This window comes from Colossoma macropomum, unplaced genomic scaffold, assembly GCF_904425465.1.
Source record: "Colossoma macropomum unplaced genomic scaffold, Colossoma_macropomum, whole genome shotgun sequence".
Classification (NCBI taxonomy): Eukaryota; Metazoa; Chordata; class Actinopteri; order Characiformes; family Serrasalmidae; genus Colossoma; species Colossoma macropomum.
Window position 1 is genome coordinate 29,842,886 of NW_023494793.1, and position 21,685 is coordinate 29,864,570.

Consider the following 21,685-nt stretch of genomic DNA (forward strand, 5'->3'; position numbering starts at 1 on the left):
GGATTTGCGGGTAGGTCCTCCGTGGCTGAGGCTTTACCTGTGCCCGCCAGGTAAGGAGGCCCGAGATTAGAAAGGCTGCTCTATATTTGCCCCACCGGTGACACGCAATAGGGAAATCCAACCCCAGTGGCGTAGCGTGTTACGTGGATAGCCTTAAATTAGAGCCCTTCTAGGTATACCGAGAAAAGGATAGTGACGGACACCCTACCCCAGATAATCGACCTATTAATCAACGCATCAATCTGAAGAGAGTAATTATGTAAGTATTATGTAGTTCGCAGTATGTAGCCAATGCAATGTACATGTCACGTTCACATAACCTCCTTGCTTCTTACGACCTGTTAAACTCTTATTAAAACCGCTCGTTCTCTCTCCTGTTCAGTTTTCCAGCAGAGAGGCACCTGCTCTGCTCTCCAGGTGTGGTTTTCAGCGCTCTGCTACGACGCTGGCTGGAATGTAACGCTGACGTTTCAGCCTGTTGGGTCATACGGCGCCGCACAAGCTGTCATTTTATCACCCGCTTCTAAATTCTCACGGACACGCCCTTCTCGGCTGGCTGCGACGTAATTGGTCGATTTTGGACGTCAGTCAAAGTCGTCCGCGCTGTAAGTATGTGACCACGCCCCCAAAGCGCGGCTCGTGGAGTAGAAGGGGAGAGCGCGCCTCGACGTGAGGCAGAAACGGGCGATTCGAAAAAAGGCTTTTTTTTTTAAAAAAAATATATATTTTGGGGGAACTTCATTATATCACGCCCAAACGTATCCAAATCGGACCGCACCGCTGAAAGAAGGAAAAGGAGAACTAATACGGAGGAGAAAGTTTTTGGCAGTTTTTCGTTTTGGGGGATTTCACCGGGTTCTGCTAGTTGGCTAGCTGGTAGCTCGCTGGTTGGCTAGGGGGAGATTGTTGCTGGCTAGCCGACCTGTTGTGCGTCGCTAGTTAGCTTAGCTAGCTGTCGTTTATGGGTGGGTTTCACGCCGGGCCTGTTGATTTATTGGACTGAAGTAAAACTGGCCTGCTTCTGAGGACAAGCGAGCTTAATCTGCCTCCCTGTCCCCACCCCTCCCCACTTATCTCTCTCTCTCTGGCTGGCTGGCTGGCTAACTGCAGCTAGCTACAGCACTTAGCCTGGTAGCTAGCAGCGGCTAAGCCTGGTGGCGTCTTGGGCAAGGCAGTCTTACAACACAGCTACCTCTGGTGAGCGTCTTGTAACTTTCGTATCGTCAAACTACCTACCATTCAGCTATCAGTTCTTCAAGAACAGCTTTCGTTCATACCCTAACAAAGTGAACGAACGTCAAGAGGGCAAACGACGACGGAGCGAGCAAAACAAGCGTCAGAGGATCTGCCAAACTGAGATATAAAGTCACAGACGTGACCAGCTGCCTGGAGTTAGCCAGCTAACAGTCTCTTGCTAGCGTTAGTTCTCTTGACATCAGCGAAAAGCTCAGCAGCTTGTCAAAGGTGTCACAGGGCACCTACAAAGATTACATAGGCGTAGAGCTGTTTTATACTCTTACACACCAGTTTACGACTGTACATTGGGTACTTGATACTAAAACATTATTTCTTAACGTGCTCGGATAGGTAATCCATTGGCCTTATAAAAGCTAACCTGTTTAGCTGTAAAGCTAATCCACACTCCGTGAGGCTAAACCACCCGTAGGAAGGTGAAACCATTGAGGTATTTCATCTGCTTCATTTGTTTGACAAGTTTACGCACTAGACATCGTCTAATAACTTTTTGTGGCTAAAGCTATATGATTGTCACACTGACTTGGACATATCGAAACTCGAGCCGAGCAACGGGCATGCAAGTTAATTAGAACTAGGCAAACGTTTCTCCATTAGCGAGTTGGGATTTTCATTGAATTTGGTGAAAGTTGTGCTTCTTTGTATTTCTTGGCACTCCTGCTAATTCCTCCCAGGGGATTGGGACGTATGTTTTCAGCCGTTCCAGTCCGTGTTAGATTGCCACCTAGCTAATTAATTGCAACCACTAAGTACAGCGGTGGCTTGCTCCCTTGGCAGCAAGCGTTTTCAGTACTGCAAACCGTCCACTGCATGGACTGATAAGGAGAAGTTTATTTATATTTTTGTACGTTTCAGTCCAGAAATTATAAATATATATATCTATATATATATATATACATATAGTTAGAAATCAGGATATCACCGCCGTACAGCCATGAGTATTGAGATACCAGTTGGTCTGACCGAGTTGCTGCAAGGCTACACCGTGGAGGTGCTACGCCAAAGGCCCCCGGACCTGGTGGAGTTTGCCGTGCAGTATTTCACTCGTCTGAGGGATACGAGGAGCCAAGATGGGTCTGGGGCCACTGCCAAATCCGGCGGCAAGGGGGTGATGTTTGATGGCGAGCCGATGCAAACGGAATCTAACGGAGACGAAGACGACGACGAGGACGACTCGGACTTCGAGCGTAAGTAACATTAACCTCGTCTGTTGATGAACGTTAGACTTAAGTCGGTGAATCAGTTCACAGCTCCATCACAGTAACCTGCTTAAGATCTTTTGCGTTTGACACTTATGCTCAAACAGTGCGGGTGTATTTTGTGATCAGTATGGTGATTAAACGGGGTCTTCTGTCAAAGCAGAGTCGAATAAGAGTAGAGCTGGTTGCCGTGCACCGTTACCATGGTAATCATCCGTATGATTGACAGCATGGAGGGGGTGCAGCCCCCTCTATCTGATGTAAATCTCCCACCAGATGCGTTTTGTCCACTTTAACCCGTTAATAAATTGTGCGTCTGTGGTGACGTACGTTTATTGTGAGTTCGGGCTGTGATGTCTCAGGTCTGGCAGTGGATTGGTGGTGGTTGTATGAGCGGCTGTGTGAATGAATGGATGCGAGTTGGTCATTGAGAATGCTAACGCGATTTTTTTTACAATGAGGAGATGCGCACAGGCCTGCATCAAAGGAACCCTGATTCTCTTTCATGTTGCACGGCTCTCAGTTCAGTGTGCTCGGGTTTCACTGCGTGTGAACTGCTCACACTAAAACCAACATTACAATCAGACGAAGCGTTAGAGGAACCTGAATAACTTTACTGAAAACCAGCATAGAGCTGTAAATCTATTAGACTAATGATGCATACCAATCACACTGCTCTGTTGGCCCTGGGTGAAGCAATATATATTTTGTCCAGATTGAATGTATTGATGCTACTTCAAATCTGTCGAGTTATTACACAGAACTGCCTCATATAAACCTTATATGGTGTGTTTATTTTCAATCCCCGAAACCGAACAAAAGGCAATTTAAATGTGTTAAGTCTACGATGAGTCTGGAATTACGGATTGACCATAACTAGGTGTTCTTTTTTCCTGTTTTGTGATTTCCGTGAAAAATGGCAAACAAGACCCTCAGATGAGCCTGTGATAGTTTTACACTTTTTTGAACATTCATTTTTTTGTTTTTGATACTGGACTGAAGTCGTTGCACCCCTACTAGGCACTTCCCATGGGTATGTCATGCAAGGATTCCCCTCATGGGCTTACAGATTGAAAGAAAAGAGATTTTAATACTGCTGTAGTTTGGTCAAAGTTGAAACCAGTTGGTCTCTATAATAGATTATCACAGTAGTGATCTCTGCTGAACTGCATTCGCAGAAGCCGACAATTAAAGCCATTTTGTTTGTCACTCTTGATTATGACTGCACTTCTTAGCAAATGAACAATGTAGCAAAAAACAGTTTTCCATGTAGTGGTGTGTAGTGGTTTCTTTCGCTCATAAGTAAAAGCCTCTTAGGTGGGATAACTCTAACCCACTTGCTGAAAATAAAAGACGAAACTAAATAGCCAATTAAATGAATGTGGCGGGCATCCTGCCATCAGCCTTTGTGGTATAACAATCAATCGGATTGACTGGTTTGTTTCCAGTACTGTTGTGCAGTAAAGTTACTAGTATTCATAGAAGGTGGCCTGGAGTGGATTCTTCTGTAATTACACACCATGTGTTTCTACCCATGTCTATATTCTCCTTGTTTACTGGGAGCACAGAACCAAAAGTTCTGTAATTGCTTAAGGCATCCACTGCTGTCAGAATCCCCAGACACGTTCTGCGGAGATGTATCCAGGATAGAAAGAGATGATTTCATATGGATAGCTTGACACAAGAAAACAGAGAGAAACTGTAAAATAAGGAGAATTGATGTAAGCTTATTAAGACTGTGAAACTGTGCATAATCTAATTGACAGAACAAGATTAATGTGCTACCATGAAAATAGATTACCTACTACAAAATGATCTTTGCTTCATTGTCATCTGATTTTAGAAAATACCATTAAAGATCATCTCAAAATGAAACAGTCCTTGAAATAAAATTGATTAGGTTCACTTTTCTAAACAGTGGCAGTGTTTCAGTCCAGTTTGCAACATATGAAATGCAATGTTACAAAATGTTTTGTAAAGCCTTAATTAGGTTAAGTGTTGCATCACCATGTAAGTATGTAGTAGAATAGCTGATTTAGTATTTGCAGTGGTTTTCTGACCTATAAAAACAGCTAAATTAACTTCAACCTTGAGCACTTTCATTGTCAGGGTTAAAGCTGAATAAGGCCGAATTCTCCAAAGCATGCATTATTACCTCTCAATATAATGGGGCTGCCATGTTTTCAAGAAATGCACCAGCAGTTTTTTGTTACCATAGAGACACTAGGACCTGTCGCCAAAGCATACGTACTTCAAGTGTATGCAAACTACGGGGTGCCGGACGACACTTGTCGTCTATTGCTTTTCACCCAAAGTATAAATTAGACTTAATAGCATGGTAAGTTTTTCCATGACCATAAAATTACAGCACAGAATGAAAGGTACGTCCAGTATCAGTCCTTGTAGTCTCCTCTTGTGATGTTTGGGTATGTTAAACGAATTTTTGGCAACAATTTATAATTAAAAGATTACATATTTTTTTTACTTTTATGTAATTGTAAATCTTTTTGAAGCATGATTTCATTAGACTGACCCTTGGACAGCATTATTTCTGTCCCTCTTATCATACTGTCGTAAACCAATACCATGACACCTCCTAAAAGAGAGTATTAAGATAAAAGGACTGATGGAACAAGAGAGGGATTGTTGTCACAAGTGGGCAAATCTCTTAATCGTATTGCATCAAGTTGTGTAATATTCTAATATGTGCCTGAATGGATTATGCCTCAGCTCTTTTTTCTGTGCTGCTTTCACCCTTTTACAGTTTGTTGTTGAAGTCGCATTAGCACTTTGGTCAGTGTATTCAGAGAAAATATTTCACTTTAACTGGAGAAAGTGGTGCTGTTGATAATTCACAGAAGTTATCTTCTTTAGAGACTGCTAAGATAACAACTGCATCGTAGGCTGAAATGGCAAAGTTTAACACCAAAATGTACACGTGTACATACAAACCTAAACATCAGCATGAGAATAACATAATTTGAATACTTGAGTATTTGTTTGTGCTGGCGTTAGCTTCTCTATTTAGGATTCAGAAGCTAGACTTAACGACAGTACATTTAATCAGTAAAGGCCGTTAAGCCCATTTCACACCAGATGTGACACGGCACGCGTAGTAATTCGGAACCACTCTGCAACGCTTGTCATTTCAGACCAGACCAAACGAGACACAAACGCGCCGCGAGTTCAAAGCGGTTGCTGTTTGTCTTGCGTTTTAATGTATTACGAATGTATTGCCCATTTATTGCTTAAATAAATGTTATATAGCTCTTTAAAGAGGTCAGCAATAAAAACTTGCTGCTGGAGCTGTTGCTAACTTCCTCACCATGAGATGTGTGAAGAGGGAAAGATGCATTAACCTACTCAAGGGATTATCACCTTGTCAAAGAGTTAAAACTACATTTGTTGGATTGTTTATTAGCCTAGATTGTATGTTATAGCAAAAAAACTGCACTCCTTTACTGTGTCTGCCTAGAAATTTCTAGCATGCTGCTGTGTATTTTTGTGCTTCACGTGCTTTACCACTGTGGTGTCACATGATGCACAACTGGTGTAAAATATTAAAATAAATAATTTACAGCAGGTTTAGATGGATGTAGTCATAAATTCATGGCAGGCATCCACGTCACCTTGTCTCCGAGTGTTCTGAACACCGCAGCCTTTGAAGCTTGGAAAATGCTGTTCTAGCCAGCTCTAGTTATCCTTGTGTTTTATGTGAATCATTGAGTCTAAAATTTGTGTGGAGGGAACTGATCAAAAATGAGCTAGATCACACAGACCAATATAATTGCTAAGTCTGGGAAGCTCCACCTCCAAAGTAGTTGTCTCTCAGAGGTAAGGATGCTGCCGGGGAAGCCTGCATTTCTCAGCTCTTACGTTGCTGAAAGCCGTCCCATTTTGCAGGATCTTCTAAATGCAGCCTAGAAATGTGTCCTTCATTTGTGAGAAATTGAAGGATGCAGCCGGTGTATCCTTTGAGACCTTCAGTCACCCACAATCCTTCACACATTAGTTTGAAAAATGGCAGAAACAGCCACGAGTGGCAGGGTGCTGCAGCACCAGAGTTTGTAATGAAATGTATCGAAGTGTACATTTTAGTGTTAAAATTTGTAAATTTAGATTTCAATATGTGGCATTGCTTATGTCAGGAAGCCATGACATATCTCAGGCCGTCTCGTTTGTGCTTGAGTGAGCACTGAAGCAAAGCCTTCATATACCAGTGCTAGGAAGGTCTCTCCTACCTTGTCTGCAGGCTTCACTGTGAGACATGTCCAGCGTTTTAGGACTATGTTGGTTTCTGAAGTTTGAGTTTAAGAAATTTGATCATTCAGAATTGTCATTTGACTATTTTGAGTTGACAGTGGACAGTCTTATCAGCCCATAAAACAGAAATTAAACAAAATTATCTGAGTCTTTTTAATTTTTTGGCCATATAAAATTACATCAGCTTTATGATCAATTTTTTGGTGCTGAGATTTTTGTAGTATTTTCAGACCCTAGATTCAAGGGAATACCTTCCAGCTGCCAGCACAGGTTTAGTCAGAGTGCTATAGAAATGTGTGATATAAGCATTACACATCGTGGCTTACAAATTAGATTTCATACAGCAATGTGGATTTCCCTTGTGGGCAATAGGCAAGGAGAAAAGTGGAAGACTTTTAATTTGTCTGGATTGGGACCAGGCCCAGCAGGGTTAAGTGAGATAAATTCATGTCTGTGTTATTCTTTGAGTCTAGATCTGAGAAATGAGTTATCAGACTAATGCAAGCTAACACACAAGCTATAATACAACAATGCAATTTCAGGCATGGGCATTTCAGGCAAATGTGATATTAGGCTTGGGCGGTATCTATTTTTTCATGTCATCCTACTTACCTGTCTTTTGACCTGGGTTTATGGTATATGATAGGATTTATGGGAGAAAAAAAAACATAAAAGCTGAGCTGCTGGTGATAAAAGACACTTATGACACTTTTTGCCATCTCGTCTAACATTATTTCAATGAAAAAAAGTAGTTTACTTTACATGGTTACCAAATAAGTGAACACACTAATGCACGATTTTAAAGCCATCATTCAGTAAATGTCAAAGCATCTAACATTGGATGAACAGTGCTGCTAACTAGGAGAGATGAGCTGGTTAGCATTAGCTTCAATCACATGCTAACTGCTCTGCCCACCACAGAACGTGTTTGTTTCTGGCTAAATAAAAGAACAGACATAAGTTTAGATGATAAAAGATGTTGATTAAAATCTGGGAGAGTGAAGTCAAGTGACTGTTGAAGGGACAGAAAGTGGTGTTTGAATCTGTAGCGTGCCACCCACCACAATACAGGTTTGATCCTGAAAACTGGTTCTCTGTTGACAACACAAATTCAGATGATAAAAATGAAATCGAACCTTTTCTATGGAGTTTGGGAGTATGTAACACCTATATAGAGGATTGCGCGAAGTTGAGTGACTAGTGTTGGAGAGAAGGCTGAAATCGAATGTGTTCTGTGGTGTGTGCAGAGAGTATATGGTTCTGATATGTGTAGCTCTTTGCTGTGGCTAAGCTGCTGTCATGCTCCTCAGTTTTCCTGAGGTTTTTCCTTTTTCTGTTAGCACCGCCTGTCAGTGAGCTCCCACACCACCAATCAGTGAGCCCTCTAAAATATAAATGTGTAGAATGTGTTCGTTTATCTGTTCAGTGATGTAGTAGAAATTTGATACATAATAATTTTACAATTTCATTAATTTTTAAATATAGTCATCATTTTTACATACTGTGGTATGCCATCATACAGCCCAACTCTGTGATATTCAGACTTTTAAGCCATTGTTAAAAAAAAATAAGCATGTCCTCTCTAAAAGAAGTATACATAAGTAAAAAAAAGATCCACATAGGACGCTTACCACAAACAGGATGTGTCACGCAGATGACACTCAGTATAATACTTTTACTGCACTGTAGAAAACTCACACCACATATCCATAGTAGATGGATATGTGGTTTGAAATTAAAGCCGGAAAAAGGCTAAGGTAAGCAGACAAATGCTAATTGTCTGTTTTCACTTCAGCTAATGTTAATAACCTGGTGACGTTGTATTTTACCTTTTAACTCAAACAGTGAATTTATAAAAAGGAAGGTAACTGATACGAAACATGATAAATTCACATGATGAGTAGACTGTCAGAGTAAAGTTAGTTGCCAGACTAATGATCATAGGTAACCTTTTGCATAGTGACATATGCACTGGAGGGTGGTCAGTCTGCAATCTGTTATTTTGTTTTTTGCCATCATTGTTAGAAAATGCTGCCTGGAGAGATACACATGAAGTAAAAGTGTGTGTCTCTCAGATGAAACTTTTTTTATCACTGTTTCCTTGAAGTATCTAGAAACAGTAATAAAAACTGTAGTTACAGTGAAGCTGTGCGTCATCTGTACCTTGTACCTTCTCCACCATCCGCATCATACATTCCTATGGATTGCTGTTGGGTAATAATCATTATGGTGACTATATTTACTAAAGAAGCACTTAAGAAGGGCCTAAAGACAGAAACATCTGTTATTCCTTAGTTTGATTTCTTTTCTCACCATGAACCGAGCGCTAGTTTTATGTTTGTAACATCAGTAGTTTACCCCAACAAAAGCCTTGGGTTTTTTCATGTACATTATGGAACTGGAATCAATAATTTGGAGTGGGTTGCTTTGGGTTTAGAATATTTATTTATGTGAGTTCCAGTTAATGTAGCCATAATTTGTTTAATTTGTTTAGAATAGACTTAATTAAACTGGGATTGACCTCATTATTCAGGCTTACAGGTGAAATGTAGAATGATAGGGAAAAAAATACTAAGAAGATGTGTAACAGTGGCCCTGCTGTACTTTGTTTTTTCCTAAGAAATGCACTTTGGTGCTCTTGACCTTGTAGACAGAAGCAGTTTGAAGATTGTAGAAGTATGCAGTGCATTTTTAAAGCAAGACTTTGACAACAGAAAAATGTCAAGGACTTTAAAGTAGTGTTTTATGTCTCTGAGTATGAAGTACAGTTTGACCCGTGTTTCTGATAATCACAATGGACATACTTTACGTTGTAGTGAACTTCACAGCAAGAAAGTGAAGTTTACCACTTTTGGGGTTAATGCTTGTTAAAGCATTCAACCTGAACCTTTCAGTGTAGAAATATAGTCGTACGTCCATATAGTCATGTGTCCTTAATCATATTAATACTAATGCATATTAAATGGTTCTGCTTTGGATGGATGTGTTGTATAGCAGCTGTTATTTTATGGACTAGATACCTTCTTTGGAATTCTAAACTGGTCCTGTATTTGCTGTGTGTGCATGCATGCATGCATGTGAGTGTACCGTAAGTGTTTTCAGGGAAAAGTGTGTGCTTACATAAAGGGCACATAGAGTCTTTGTTTGTGAGTAAAGAAGTTAAGTGTTGCAGTAGTCTGCTGTAGTTCCTGTGTGTGCAGCTATTTGTTTTTAGAGTCTAATTTTGAGTGAAACGTCTCAGGTTGCCGTTGGCCCTGCAGTTAGAAATGCCTCAAATGCTGAGTCAATCATGCCCTGTTTATGCTAATGCTTCTGAGAGCCTTGTTCTGGTATTCCTGACCTATGTGAGTGAGAACATAGTATTGAAACAAACCTGTTAGGGTGCTGTGATCGCTGAATAGATACCAAATGAAATGGGCAAATTGTGGCTTCCGTGAGTACCAGTGGGCAGCTGTCTGTTGCCTGTGTTTATCTGTGTTTGTTTGTGTTTATGTGATGCTGGCCCTGTGTGCTGAACAGATGTAAAGTCATGGGTCATAACCTTTAATCAGTCCAGTATGGCTCTGCACTGCATGCTTTCCAGGGAAAAGAATCTGAATTGCATTTAGGTAAACGTATAATGAAGCTGTAATTAAATTATTCTTACCCTCCCTTCATATGGCTTCATTCTAGTTCAGATAAAATATCTTAAAGCCTCCTCCTCTTGTTCCAGATCACAGGGATTGTTTTATCTTGAGTTCATGAGGAGTGGGGAAGAAAAGCATTGTATTTTATCAGAGTGGTGCCTTAAGTGCAAACTTTGATGTGTACATCTTTATTAACGTCATAATTAGGGGTGGGCAGTATAGCGGTATTTAATATTATATTGATAAATTATATTACATCACTATGCTTTTCTGAAAATAACATGGATGTCATTATGTACTTAAAGAACACTGACAAACTGCATGTTTCATTACAAGGAGTGCATAATTAGTCAACTGGTTTTAAATATTTCTCAGTAATGCCAATCCATGTAAATGTAGATCCAATTTCTACATATTGTAAGTCCTTATGTATCAGCGTCTGCATTATAAAATGTTGATTTCCAGCATTGACCACAATTCTGTGATATTTTGTGGTGATTGTTAGCCTATCGCCCGCCCTTTTGTATAAACACTGAATGTCAAACAGCCTCTACTTAGCCCTGATTGGGCAACATTGGGCTATTGTCTAAAACATTTTGTTTGTTTATTGGTTTGTCATAATTATTTGTATATGTTGTATATGTATAATTATATATTGTATATGAGCGTGCAGTTTTAGGATTGTTGTAGCAACACACGTTTGTATGGACACTAAATAATGTCCCAGTAATATGATATGAAATCATATAGAGACATAAATTGTATTACACTTTTTTTTTCCTTCAGAATTGGTGGTCCAGATAGTGGAAGATTGTGGTAATGCAGAATTCATCATCAGGTTTGATGCGATACTGTGGTGTTGTGATTCATTACATTTTTGATACGGCATTTTTTTTATTTGAAAACGTGCTTCATTAATACATTAATGAAAAAAAGAGCTGATGGTAAATAAAGAGTTTACATAAAATAAACTTACAAAAATTATTACAGGACATTGGCTGATGGAGAACAGTTGGTCTTCCAAGCCAGTGAATTTCATTATATTTAGTCATGCTTTGCATTGTCGCGCGCTGCGTTTTTTTTGTTTTGTTTGTTTGTTTTGTTTTAATTCCAGATAGCGTCAGCATGGTGGCAGGTACTTCGCTTTCTACATCTGTTGTTTTGCTTGCTCTGCATATCAAGCATGATGTTTTAAGTTATATCAAACCTATAGTGGAGAAGCTGAAGAAAGATTAAAAAATCACTTGTCTAATTTTCTTCGTAGAAACTGTGAAATACAACTGACATTTTAACTGTGAATTTGAACTGAGTTTCACTGCTTTTGAACATGCCTGTGATTAGTTACCATTTAATCTTTGTTTTTGTTTTGTTTTTTTTAGGACAATGTTTTACCATTTTTCTCTTTTAAATGAAGACCATTTTTGACCATTTTTGGACAAATATTTGGTGGGCAGAACTTTGATGCACCTCTAGTTTCATTTTTTGAGTTTATTGAGCCCATTAACATTATAGAGTCTCGTTTTTTGAGACTTTAGAGTGGCACAGTGAATCCAATGAGACTTGTTTCTTAGCAGCATATAAACATTTAACAAAAGCTGTGCTGTGTAGTGCCCCAGCCTAACACTTTAGCCCTGAGATGCGTCAGCCCCAAGCTAACACACTATTCTGAGCTAGCACGCAAGTCACACTACAGTGATACAGTACAATATTTTATGTTACAGAACAATACGTTGTTTTGTTACACCCCTAGAAATTTGGCACATAGAAATTAACATATATGGTCCTGGAATAATACAGTTTTGGGTGGAGCTATAATGCACAGCAAGAAAAACAACATATTTGAAGTGTCTGAACTTGCAGTGCTTGGAAAGCGAGTAACTGGTTTGTATTGCTGTCCAGAGAAGATGACGGAGTATCGTGATGGTTTGTGTAAGTGTGTGTTAGTTAAGACCCATGGTTACTCTTTTGTCAGGTCAGGATAACAATCTGGACTTTGATACTTCCTCATTGTCTGTCTGTAACAACGGCAGAATGAGGAAGAGAAGACAAACTCATCCTTCATTGTTTGTCTTTCTCACACTCTTTCATTTTTTTTCCAGTGCCCCTATCCTGGCGGCTCAGGTAGCACGGAGTGATCCTAGTTGGCGTCTACTAAAAAACAAGACATTGAAAGAGATGATGCCAATATAAGATAATGTGCCAATATAAGATGTATGTGAGAGTACAAGTTTTTAGCAAAGCTGTTCTCTCTATTTTTAACAGTTTAAAGAGTTTTTTGCTTAAGAATGTTGAGCTGTTTTCAAAAAAGACTTCAAATGAATGAATGTCTGTGAGAAGAATGTAAAGGATGTGGGCACCAGCTAAGAGTTAATACTAGGTCAAGCTAAAATAAACCTTTGTTCAGGGTTGTCTATTCAGAAAGCCTAGTGGGTAAAGGTCACTGCTTAGACAGGATATGAAAAAGCTGCTACATTTATACTCCATTGTTGTTTAGACTATATAAATCCACATGGGGTTTGACATAATAGCCAGAGGCAACTGTCCAAATGTGTAGTTTTAAAAAAAATCTCAATAGTTAAATGGACATCGAACGTAAATAAGACATAAATAGTAAAGTAATAACTGATGTTATTGCAGCTAAAATTACGCATGTAAACTCACTAAAACAACTCGTCCTGTACGTGAAAAGCAACTGTGAATGAACCTTCGTTGGAAGGTTGATCCGACGATGCTCAGATCAGGAATGTTGACGAGTGCTGTTATCATAAGAGTTTTTCCAAAGTTAACTTTCTTTTGTAACTCTGGTGATCATATGCAGCAAACATTACATTTACAACATGAATGAGTGATAAAGTAGAGATAGGAATAAGTAATAAAGTAGAGAGAGGCATAAGTAATCAACTAACAGAGTTCTTCTTGCATAACCACAAACTGCTTAAAATACTACTCCAGATCTGCAAATTGATTTGTGTTCTGGTGTCGTTAGAGATTGCTTGGCTACTTTTCGTTTCAGCCTAAATTCTCTTAGGTTTTGTCACCTAATATGATTAAGAACTAGCAGTGACTGTGCCATGAGACTGACATGCAAACCAGAGAAAAATGACACAACATTAGTTATGTTGAAGTGTAGATTGTATATCTTCAAGCTAGTTATCCCTAGTTGTGCATTTGTATCTGAATTCCACAGGCACTGGAAAGGCAATGGAAGTGACTTTTTGTGTGTGTGTCAGTCCCTGACACAATTAGTTTAGTCAGTTTATTGCCTTTGCTCTTCAGGTTTCTATCCTTCTCATTATAAAACACTTTACCCGTTAACAACATACTTACACACACATTTTCAGTTTGTTTCTGACATGCTGAACAGTCTGATTAGTGCAGAGGGACATTGGGACAGGAGGTGGGTGACTGGTGGTCTGGAGTAAGAGGACAGTCTAAGCCTTCAGCAAAGGCACTTTTAGCCCGTTTTGTGAGAAAAGCTGTGGTTCCATCTCACAGAACTGAAAACATTTCTCTTTCTGAGAGCACCAGGCATCACACCATCTACTTTGATCATTTACTTTGAACAAATCAGCTAATTGCTAGAAGATGGTGAAACCATGTTTACTGTTGTTGGTCAAGCCTTTGTCTCACAGTCATGGCAGACATCATGAATCAGATAAACTCCCTTCCATTCCACAATGACATCGTGGTGGATCCAGGTGTCCTTGTGACGTTTAGGCTGGAAACGTGGCTGTGCAGATACAGAGATGGGCAGTAACCTTGCCCAAGCAGAGAGCAGATAAAGTAGACAAATGGTGGCCTTGTTTAATCGCACAGAAGATACCGTTCAGATGAAATGACCTTGCCCTACACACATCACAAACGCACAGGCATGAAGCATAATTCCCTGATAAATTTATTCAGTTTAGATGTCTACACTCCTTCCAAAGGTTTCCAGCGTGGCACAGAGTTAGTTAGCCAAGATTTTAGATAGATAGGTACAGGCACAATAGATAGGCAGTAAGAAAGAACCTTTAATAATTTAAAAAGAAATTTCAGACTTTGAGTAGCAGCAGTACATGACTGTACAACATGTACAGTCTTCAGAAAGTATAACAGCAAGGCCAGTTCTTATGTTTGTTACATGCTAAAAACATTTGGGTTTTAGGTCAAAAGATAAATTTGGATAATAATAGATCAGATGTCCAGTTTTTCTTTCCTGGTATTTGCATCTAGAAGTGTTAAACAACTTGGCACCTTATGATTGAACCCACCCATGTTTCAAGTGAGCAAAAATACATTGACTGACAGATGCTTCTTGTTTCTTGTCTCTCTGTTAGATTGAGTATTTAAACGATTAATAGCTCTGAATGTCTACTCTTGGTTTAAGCCCTGGGTTTGCCTGTGAAGACTGCATTTGTAGTAAAAAGGATAAACATGAAGACCAGAGAGCTGTCTATGGAAAAAAGTAAGCTGTGTTAAAGCTGAGAAAAGAGGGAAAATCGATCAGAACTATTACAGATCAGAGCCATACAACAATTTGAAATGTCATGAAAATGACATTTCAACAGCTGCTGTACTAACAACCAGACATCAAACCGGTCGGCCAAGTAAAACAGAGGTTGATGACGTAGCGTGAGAGCTGTGAAAAAAAAAAAACCAAAAAAAAACAATAACAGTCAGTGACATCACCTACAGTCTTAACAGGACGTGAATGTAATCCACCGTTGAAAGAAGACTTCAAGGGCAGAAATATAGAGGCCATACCACAAAATGATAATTACTCATCAGCACCAAGAATCAGAAGCCAGATTGGAATTTCCCAAAGAAATACGGAGATGAGCCACAGAAGTTCTGTGGAGTTTTATGGACTGATGAGGCCAAGATGATCCTCTGCCACAGTGATGGAAAGGCTTAAGTGTGGAGAAAGAAAGCATCTGCTTGTGATCCAAAACATACAAGCTTATCATTCAAACACAGTGGAGGTCGTGTCATGGTTTGGTTTTGCATGGCTGCTTCTGCAATGGGCTTACTAGTCTTTATTGACGATGTAGTTTATGATTGTAGAAGCAAATGAATTCAGAAGTCTGCAGAAATGTTCTGTCTGCCACTTTTTACAGAAAAATGCTTCAAATCTAATCAGGGTGATCTTCGTCATGCATGACCCGAAACACACTGCCAACACAACAAAGGTCATCATCGGGGGAAAAATTGGAAGGTTTTAGACTGGCTGAGTTAGTCATCTGACTTGAACTTGACTGAGCATGCATTTTGCCTCCTGAACAGGAAACTGAAGAGAGAATCCCCCGACCACCCCTGACCCCAATACAAACAACAACAGAAAGAAGCTGCTGTAAAAGCCTAGAAAAACATCGGAAAAGAAGACTGCAACAGCTTGGTGGTCAGTGGGTCACTGGTTTGATGCAATATTGTAAGCAAGGGACATGAAACCAAATATAATGTTATCGACTTTACAACTATCTGTTCCTGTATTTTTGCTAACCTGAGAATTTGGGGGTCGGCCACCAAAGATGCCATGGTCTTAGTTGAACACATCTAGATGTAAATATCAGGAAAATAAAAGCTGAAATTCTGAAAAGGAAATAGACGCAAAAAAAATGCAAATCAAAAAGACATAGCTGGTGTTTTCAGACCAATGCACTGGTCACCCCAGAGTCCAGACCTCAACATTGTTGGATGTGTTTGGGATTACTTGGATCACGAGAATCAGAACTTTGAAGATGTAAAAGCAAGTCTTTAGACAAGTATGGAAGCTGTAATAAAGGCAAAATGTGGACACACTAAATACTGAAAAATGTGATATGTGTAGTTGTTGAGGCGTCTGTGTAATTTTCTGTTAAACTTTTGTTTTCTGCTTATTTTTTTCCTGACACTGAAAAATAAACAATTCGTACTTAATGGCAATTGTTGACTGGAAAATAAATTAATGAAGGGTTGCCTCTGACTTTTGCACAATGCTGTATGTTATGTTCTAAGTTAGATAATACACAGTAACACTATTGTAACTAAAACAGTACTACTTAGGCCTTGACTGGATTTATTATCAGCAGAATTCCTACAGATTCTGCAGAATATCGCCCAAATTCATAATTTATTTCCGTAACATTTTAATAAAACGCACTTATCTAACATGAAAAGCACCATTCATTAGAAAAACAAGGGCTAATTGACAAACAAAAAAAAAAGACTGCTGGGAATCTGCTTAATTAAAACTATTTGATGCTATTTCTTTTTCGACAGTCTAAGAATATTAGCCAATATTATCGACTATTGGAATTTTCAGCTGCTTATAGTCAGTATTGGTATCTGTGTGACTAAGTTTTCATATTGGTTGAGTGAAGTTGTTAACCAGATTGCCTGTGTAATACAGCTCAGCACTATTCAGTCTGAAAGAGGTCAGAATTTGCAGCTCGGCCACTTTATGAACACTCTATCTTGCTGCTCTTAAATGGCCTTGTTTTTGTTTTTCTCCAATCTCTGTACTTGCCCACCCCTCTTTGACTTAAGTTAATCTTGTCTCTTAGTTAGTTAAGGGTTAAACCCACTGGCACACTACAGGGCAGGGCCACAATGCCTTTTATGGGTCTCAGAAGCCATAGAGAGAGATAAAGTGGGGAGGAAAGCTGGAGAGGGAACAGCAGCATGTGACAGAGTGGTGAGGAGAGTCTGAGAGAGGGAGAGAAAGGGAGGATGTGGGGACATTAGGATTGATTGCTTGTAACAGGAAAAGAAGGAGTATGAGAAAAACAGAGGGAATGTAGTGGAAAAGTAGAGATCTGGTTTTTATAACCAAAAAATTTGTCCCGAAGGAGACCTTGTTTAACCACATAAGATGTTCTTTTAAATGTTTGTTAAACAGCTTTTATTTTTGTAGTACTAAGATCACTGGGAACATTTAGAAAATTTGTTTATTTTGGGGTTTTGAGAAAATACAAAAGTCTGTTTCACTGTTTGTAAGTGGCTCACACCAAGACACGCCATAAAATAATGTATGAGCAGAGAGTGGCCGTAAAAGTGTGTGCAGTTCATTATTGTTGAGCTGCAGCAGTTTGAAGTGTGGCGTGTAATTAATCATGCCTGCAGCCTTGCACTCAGTGTGCTTGTGTGTTTTTGTGTGTGTTGGAGAGAGAGTTTGAATGTGTGTGTGTGTGTGTGTGTGTGTGTGTGTGTGTGTGTGTGTGTGTGTGTGTGTGTGTGAGTGAGAGAGAGAAAGAAAACGAGGCTGTGGTCCCCAATTGTGGTTTCCTTGCTGACGCTTGCATGACGTGTGCACTTGTCTATTTCTCTTTGTTTCTTCCAGTCTTTCTCTCACTCATGTGCGACCTAGCAACATCAGAAATAACTGGGGCCCTCATATTCAGCATTTCTGACCATTAAAACATGAGTACCGTGACAAAAGATGTCAGCAAAATTACATCTCAGATATTTTTTTCTGCCAGCTGTCCATTGCATTGTGTAAACATATAATACAAATTGTTCAAAATTACTTAAAATTAATTTCCACATAAAATATTTGTTTGGCCTTGTGCAGCCAAAACAGTCATCATTCATTTTTGTTCTGAAACACTTTTTATAACTTCAGTGTGAACTGGCGGGGTTAAACTGTCATAAGCAGATACTTATTATTGCGCTGTTTTAAATTAACTTGCAAAAACAGTTATTGAGTTATTCAAAATGCACTGTTTTTTATACTTTAACAATTTTAACATACAATATAATACTGTTTTATTTTTAGAAAGACACTTTTACGTGTCCTACATCATTTTACATTAAATAGGTAATATTGATGATGTTTTTACCTTCTTTTTTGGAGATGTGAAATGTTGTTCTGACAGTATGTAAAGTTTCAATCATGCAGGGCAAAAATGGCCCTTTAAAGAAATTACTTCTTGCCCTGACGCAAAGAAATGCGCACAACCCATCAGACCCTTGTTCACCACATCCCTTTTGTCCAATCGTAGCCACAGTATTACTGAGCAGTGCATTGTGGGTGATAGAGGAGTGAGTTCAAGATGACCTATTCTGCAACAAAGATAAACACGCACACATAGAGGCCCTTTTTAATCTCTACTTGCACACTCCCAGTGCACTTTGTGCTGTCGACAGTGCACTCAAAGCATTTAAGTACAAACGTTGAGAGACTGACACACAGAGAAAGAGAGTGAGTGAATATCAGTTTTGTAATCCTCTACTCACCATTGTCAGTGTTTATTTTAACTACTTCATTCCTGTCTAGCTATGAGACACACATGCACGCGCTAACGCGGTTTTCCAGATGCACAGTGAGGTTAGGCTTTGACTGAACTGCACTACCAATGGGGATTTCCAGTTTGAAATCTGGGTTAGGGTTAGCAAATAAAATCTTAAAAGTGCAATAAAAATCAAACACCATATGATTTTTGCTTGTTCTCTCATACCTCTCATAATTTCAGCACTATCAGAAAAAAGAAAGTTTCAGTTTATTGAGATTGGCAGCAGCAAATTGGTATAACTTAAGGATGCACCAATTTGGGAATTGCAGTGTGATGCCTATTTCTGTTGGTCTTCATTTAAATTTCTGCCAATTTTGAAATGTAATTTATTTGTGGAGGGTTTACAAATGCAGTAAAATTAATAGAATGCATATGTGTGTGTGTGTGTGTGTGTGTGTGTGTGTGTGTGTGTATGTATGTATATACACATACATATATACATACATAAAATGTCTTTTAAATACGTTGTCAAATATCGGTTCTGATATCATGCATCCCTCGTTCTTTTACTTGATTATCATTATTCATGTCGATGATAATATAAGCGTTATAGATTATATTTGCTGACTGTTTGTATGTATGACTGCTGTATATACGTTATGTTCATACATTGACTGTCTTAGTGTCTTCAACTGCAATTCCTTGCATACCCAAGTTATGATTACATGGCAGCAGCACACCTCAGTTATTTATTACAGACACTCATAACAAGGCAGCTGGCTACTTCAGCAAGCTCTAAAAGGGAAAAATGCTTTTAAATCTTATTCACGTTGATATGAAACCAGTGTTTGTTCTCCAGGGCTTTCAGTGAAGGCCTTAAAGGCCAGGATTGTACATGACTCGTGCTACAAGAGAGGCTATGACAGAACAGTAGCTCCTTGACTGAAATATAGCAACAAGTATATTTGGCTTCTTTGTATTATAAATTTGTCCAGCCCTAGCTGGGTTTTTTCTACTTGGACTGTTCCTGTCATTTAAAGGGCATGTGGTTTACATTTTTCTTGTATTTTAATTTTCCTTGATGTCCACTGTATGGTTTTATATGACCATTTCCAACCTTTTTATCACTCAGAAATAAACAGGCTACTATTGTTAAAGTGCCTTTAAGGTATATGTTGCCTGATATATGTAAACAGTCTCCAACGGGCTGCCTAATACTGTGCTGAAAGCTGAAACACTACTTATAGGTTCAGCATGGATTGACTGGGCTAAACTGTTGTAGGCTGAATTGGCTGATATAAATTAATTGGTTTTCGTGACATCACAAAAACAAGGCCTTCCAAATGAGCTGTTTTTGCAGCTTAGTTTCTATATATGGACTGTGCCAACTTGTAGAGTGAATGTTATGTTTAAAAGCATTAACAGTGTTTACACACTGTCAATCTATTATTTAAAAAAGAAAAGAAAAGAAAAAAGGAAAACTCCATGATATGAGCCTTTATAGAGGAATTGCTATATATGCCTTAATTCTCACTGGTTTACTAAGAGAAAAGTCTTCTGAACAGCTTTTATGATGGAGAGTGCTCCTGTACACAGTGCCTGCGTTCATGAGACAAATCAATTTGTACAATTCTTTCCTGCAGAATGCTGATCTTTGCTGACTTATAATCTGTAGCAGTTTGAAAATGCCTTTCTCTCACCATCTCAGTCACAGATGATGGAAAAGAATGTGGGAAAATATCATTTTGGATAGTGTTCACTTGCTTATTTGCACCTTGGAATTCCCCCCTTACCGGATTTGTAGTCGTCCATCAGCAGTTTTAGTAATGTGCTAAGAGATGTGCATGAAATTATGATATGCATGACTGCTGTACAGTTATTATTCTTGTTTTTCCTGCTTTTATTTCTCTTATCTCTTATGTATGTTCCTCCCTTTCTGTCACTCTCTCTCTTGTTCTTGCTTGCTCTTCTTTCAGGCTGGCTCTCTCCCTCCTTTCTCCTTATGGGCATACCTCTTCACCCCATATCAATGTCCCCCACACCCCCTCTATTTCTTTTCACTGTTTTCTCTCGCTGTCTCAGTCACTTCACCCTGGTCGTTATAAGAGTGGGTGGAGGGTTGGTGGGGTTGTTATGGCGATGAGGAGGTCTTCCTTGTATTTTGTTGTCATGGCAACTTCAGGCACTTGATATCCCTCACACGTGAGGCTGAAGCACCTCATCTACGATATCCATGTGCACACTCGTGCAGCGAGAGAATCTCTCATGTACACATTAGTGTTTATTTCATAGATCCAAAAATCTACACCTCACCCAAATAAGACTTATGACTTCCTTACCTTAGCCTAGCATCACCCCGACTAATGAAGAAAAAAAATCATATTTGAACTAAAGGCAGTCAAGTTCTGAATAGTCTGAAACGTCTTCACTCTCTAAATTTCCCTAGAGGATTCATTCCTACCTTTCACTAAATTGCCTGGGCTACTGAGGTGAGAGAATAGGGACCGTTAGGATTGTGCATGTGAATGCACACACACGCGCGCACACACACACACAGTGGTGGATTATATGGTAATCCCAAGGGATGCATCGATATGGCAATGGTGGGCCAATGCTGATATCTGATTTTCTTAAAGTACGTATGTGTCTATGCAGATGCATAAATATCTACAAAATATAGAAATTGGGTGTACATCTACTAGGATTAGCACTACAGAGAAATACAACACATTTCTGTAGGGTAACAAATTCAGTAAAATTAATAAAATGCATATATTTTAGCAATGTAGCCCAGCATTGCCTAAACAGCAGCTCTTCCAGACTACAAGAAATACATTGTTCAAATATTCGTTTGATGTATCGGTCAAATCTAAACATCTGTCCCAGTTTTTAAAGGAATTAATACCAATCCAAATAGCAGTGTGATTCCATTATCATTATGCATTACGAAAAAAAAAGGTTGGTAGGTTTCAAATCAAGATTTTAAAAATATATTTTATAACATGGCTCTCTATTTTCTTGCTAAAATACTTCAGAAAACACATCTTAAGGCAAAATGAATGAGGAGTAGGTTTTGGGTACTTCCTGGCAAGCCTGAACATTCCACGGGACAAATTTTTGGCAGTATGTGTAGTATAGTAGTATAGTACTA

The 21,685-nt window shown here is 39.1% G+C and overlaps 1 protein-coding gene across 1 annotated transcript in view; it reads left to right on the plus strand.

Moving 5' to 3' along the window:
- The first annotated feature begins 621 nt into the window (after positions 1-621).
- The window catches only part of prkar2aa (protein kinase, cAMP-dependent, regulatory, type II, alpha A), a 31,045-nt gene continuing 9,981 nt past the window's right edge, over positions 622-21,685 (plus strand). The window contains exon 1 of the mRNA XM_036579120.1: positions 622-2,441. Within this exon, the coding sequence (XP_036435013.1) occupies positions 2,189-2,441 (253 nt within the window). The 5' untranslated portion in view covers positions 622-2,188. The remainder of the gene's footprint in view (positions 2,442-21,685) is intronic.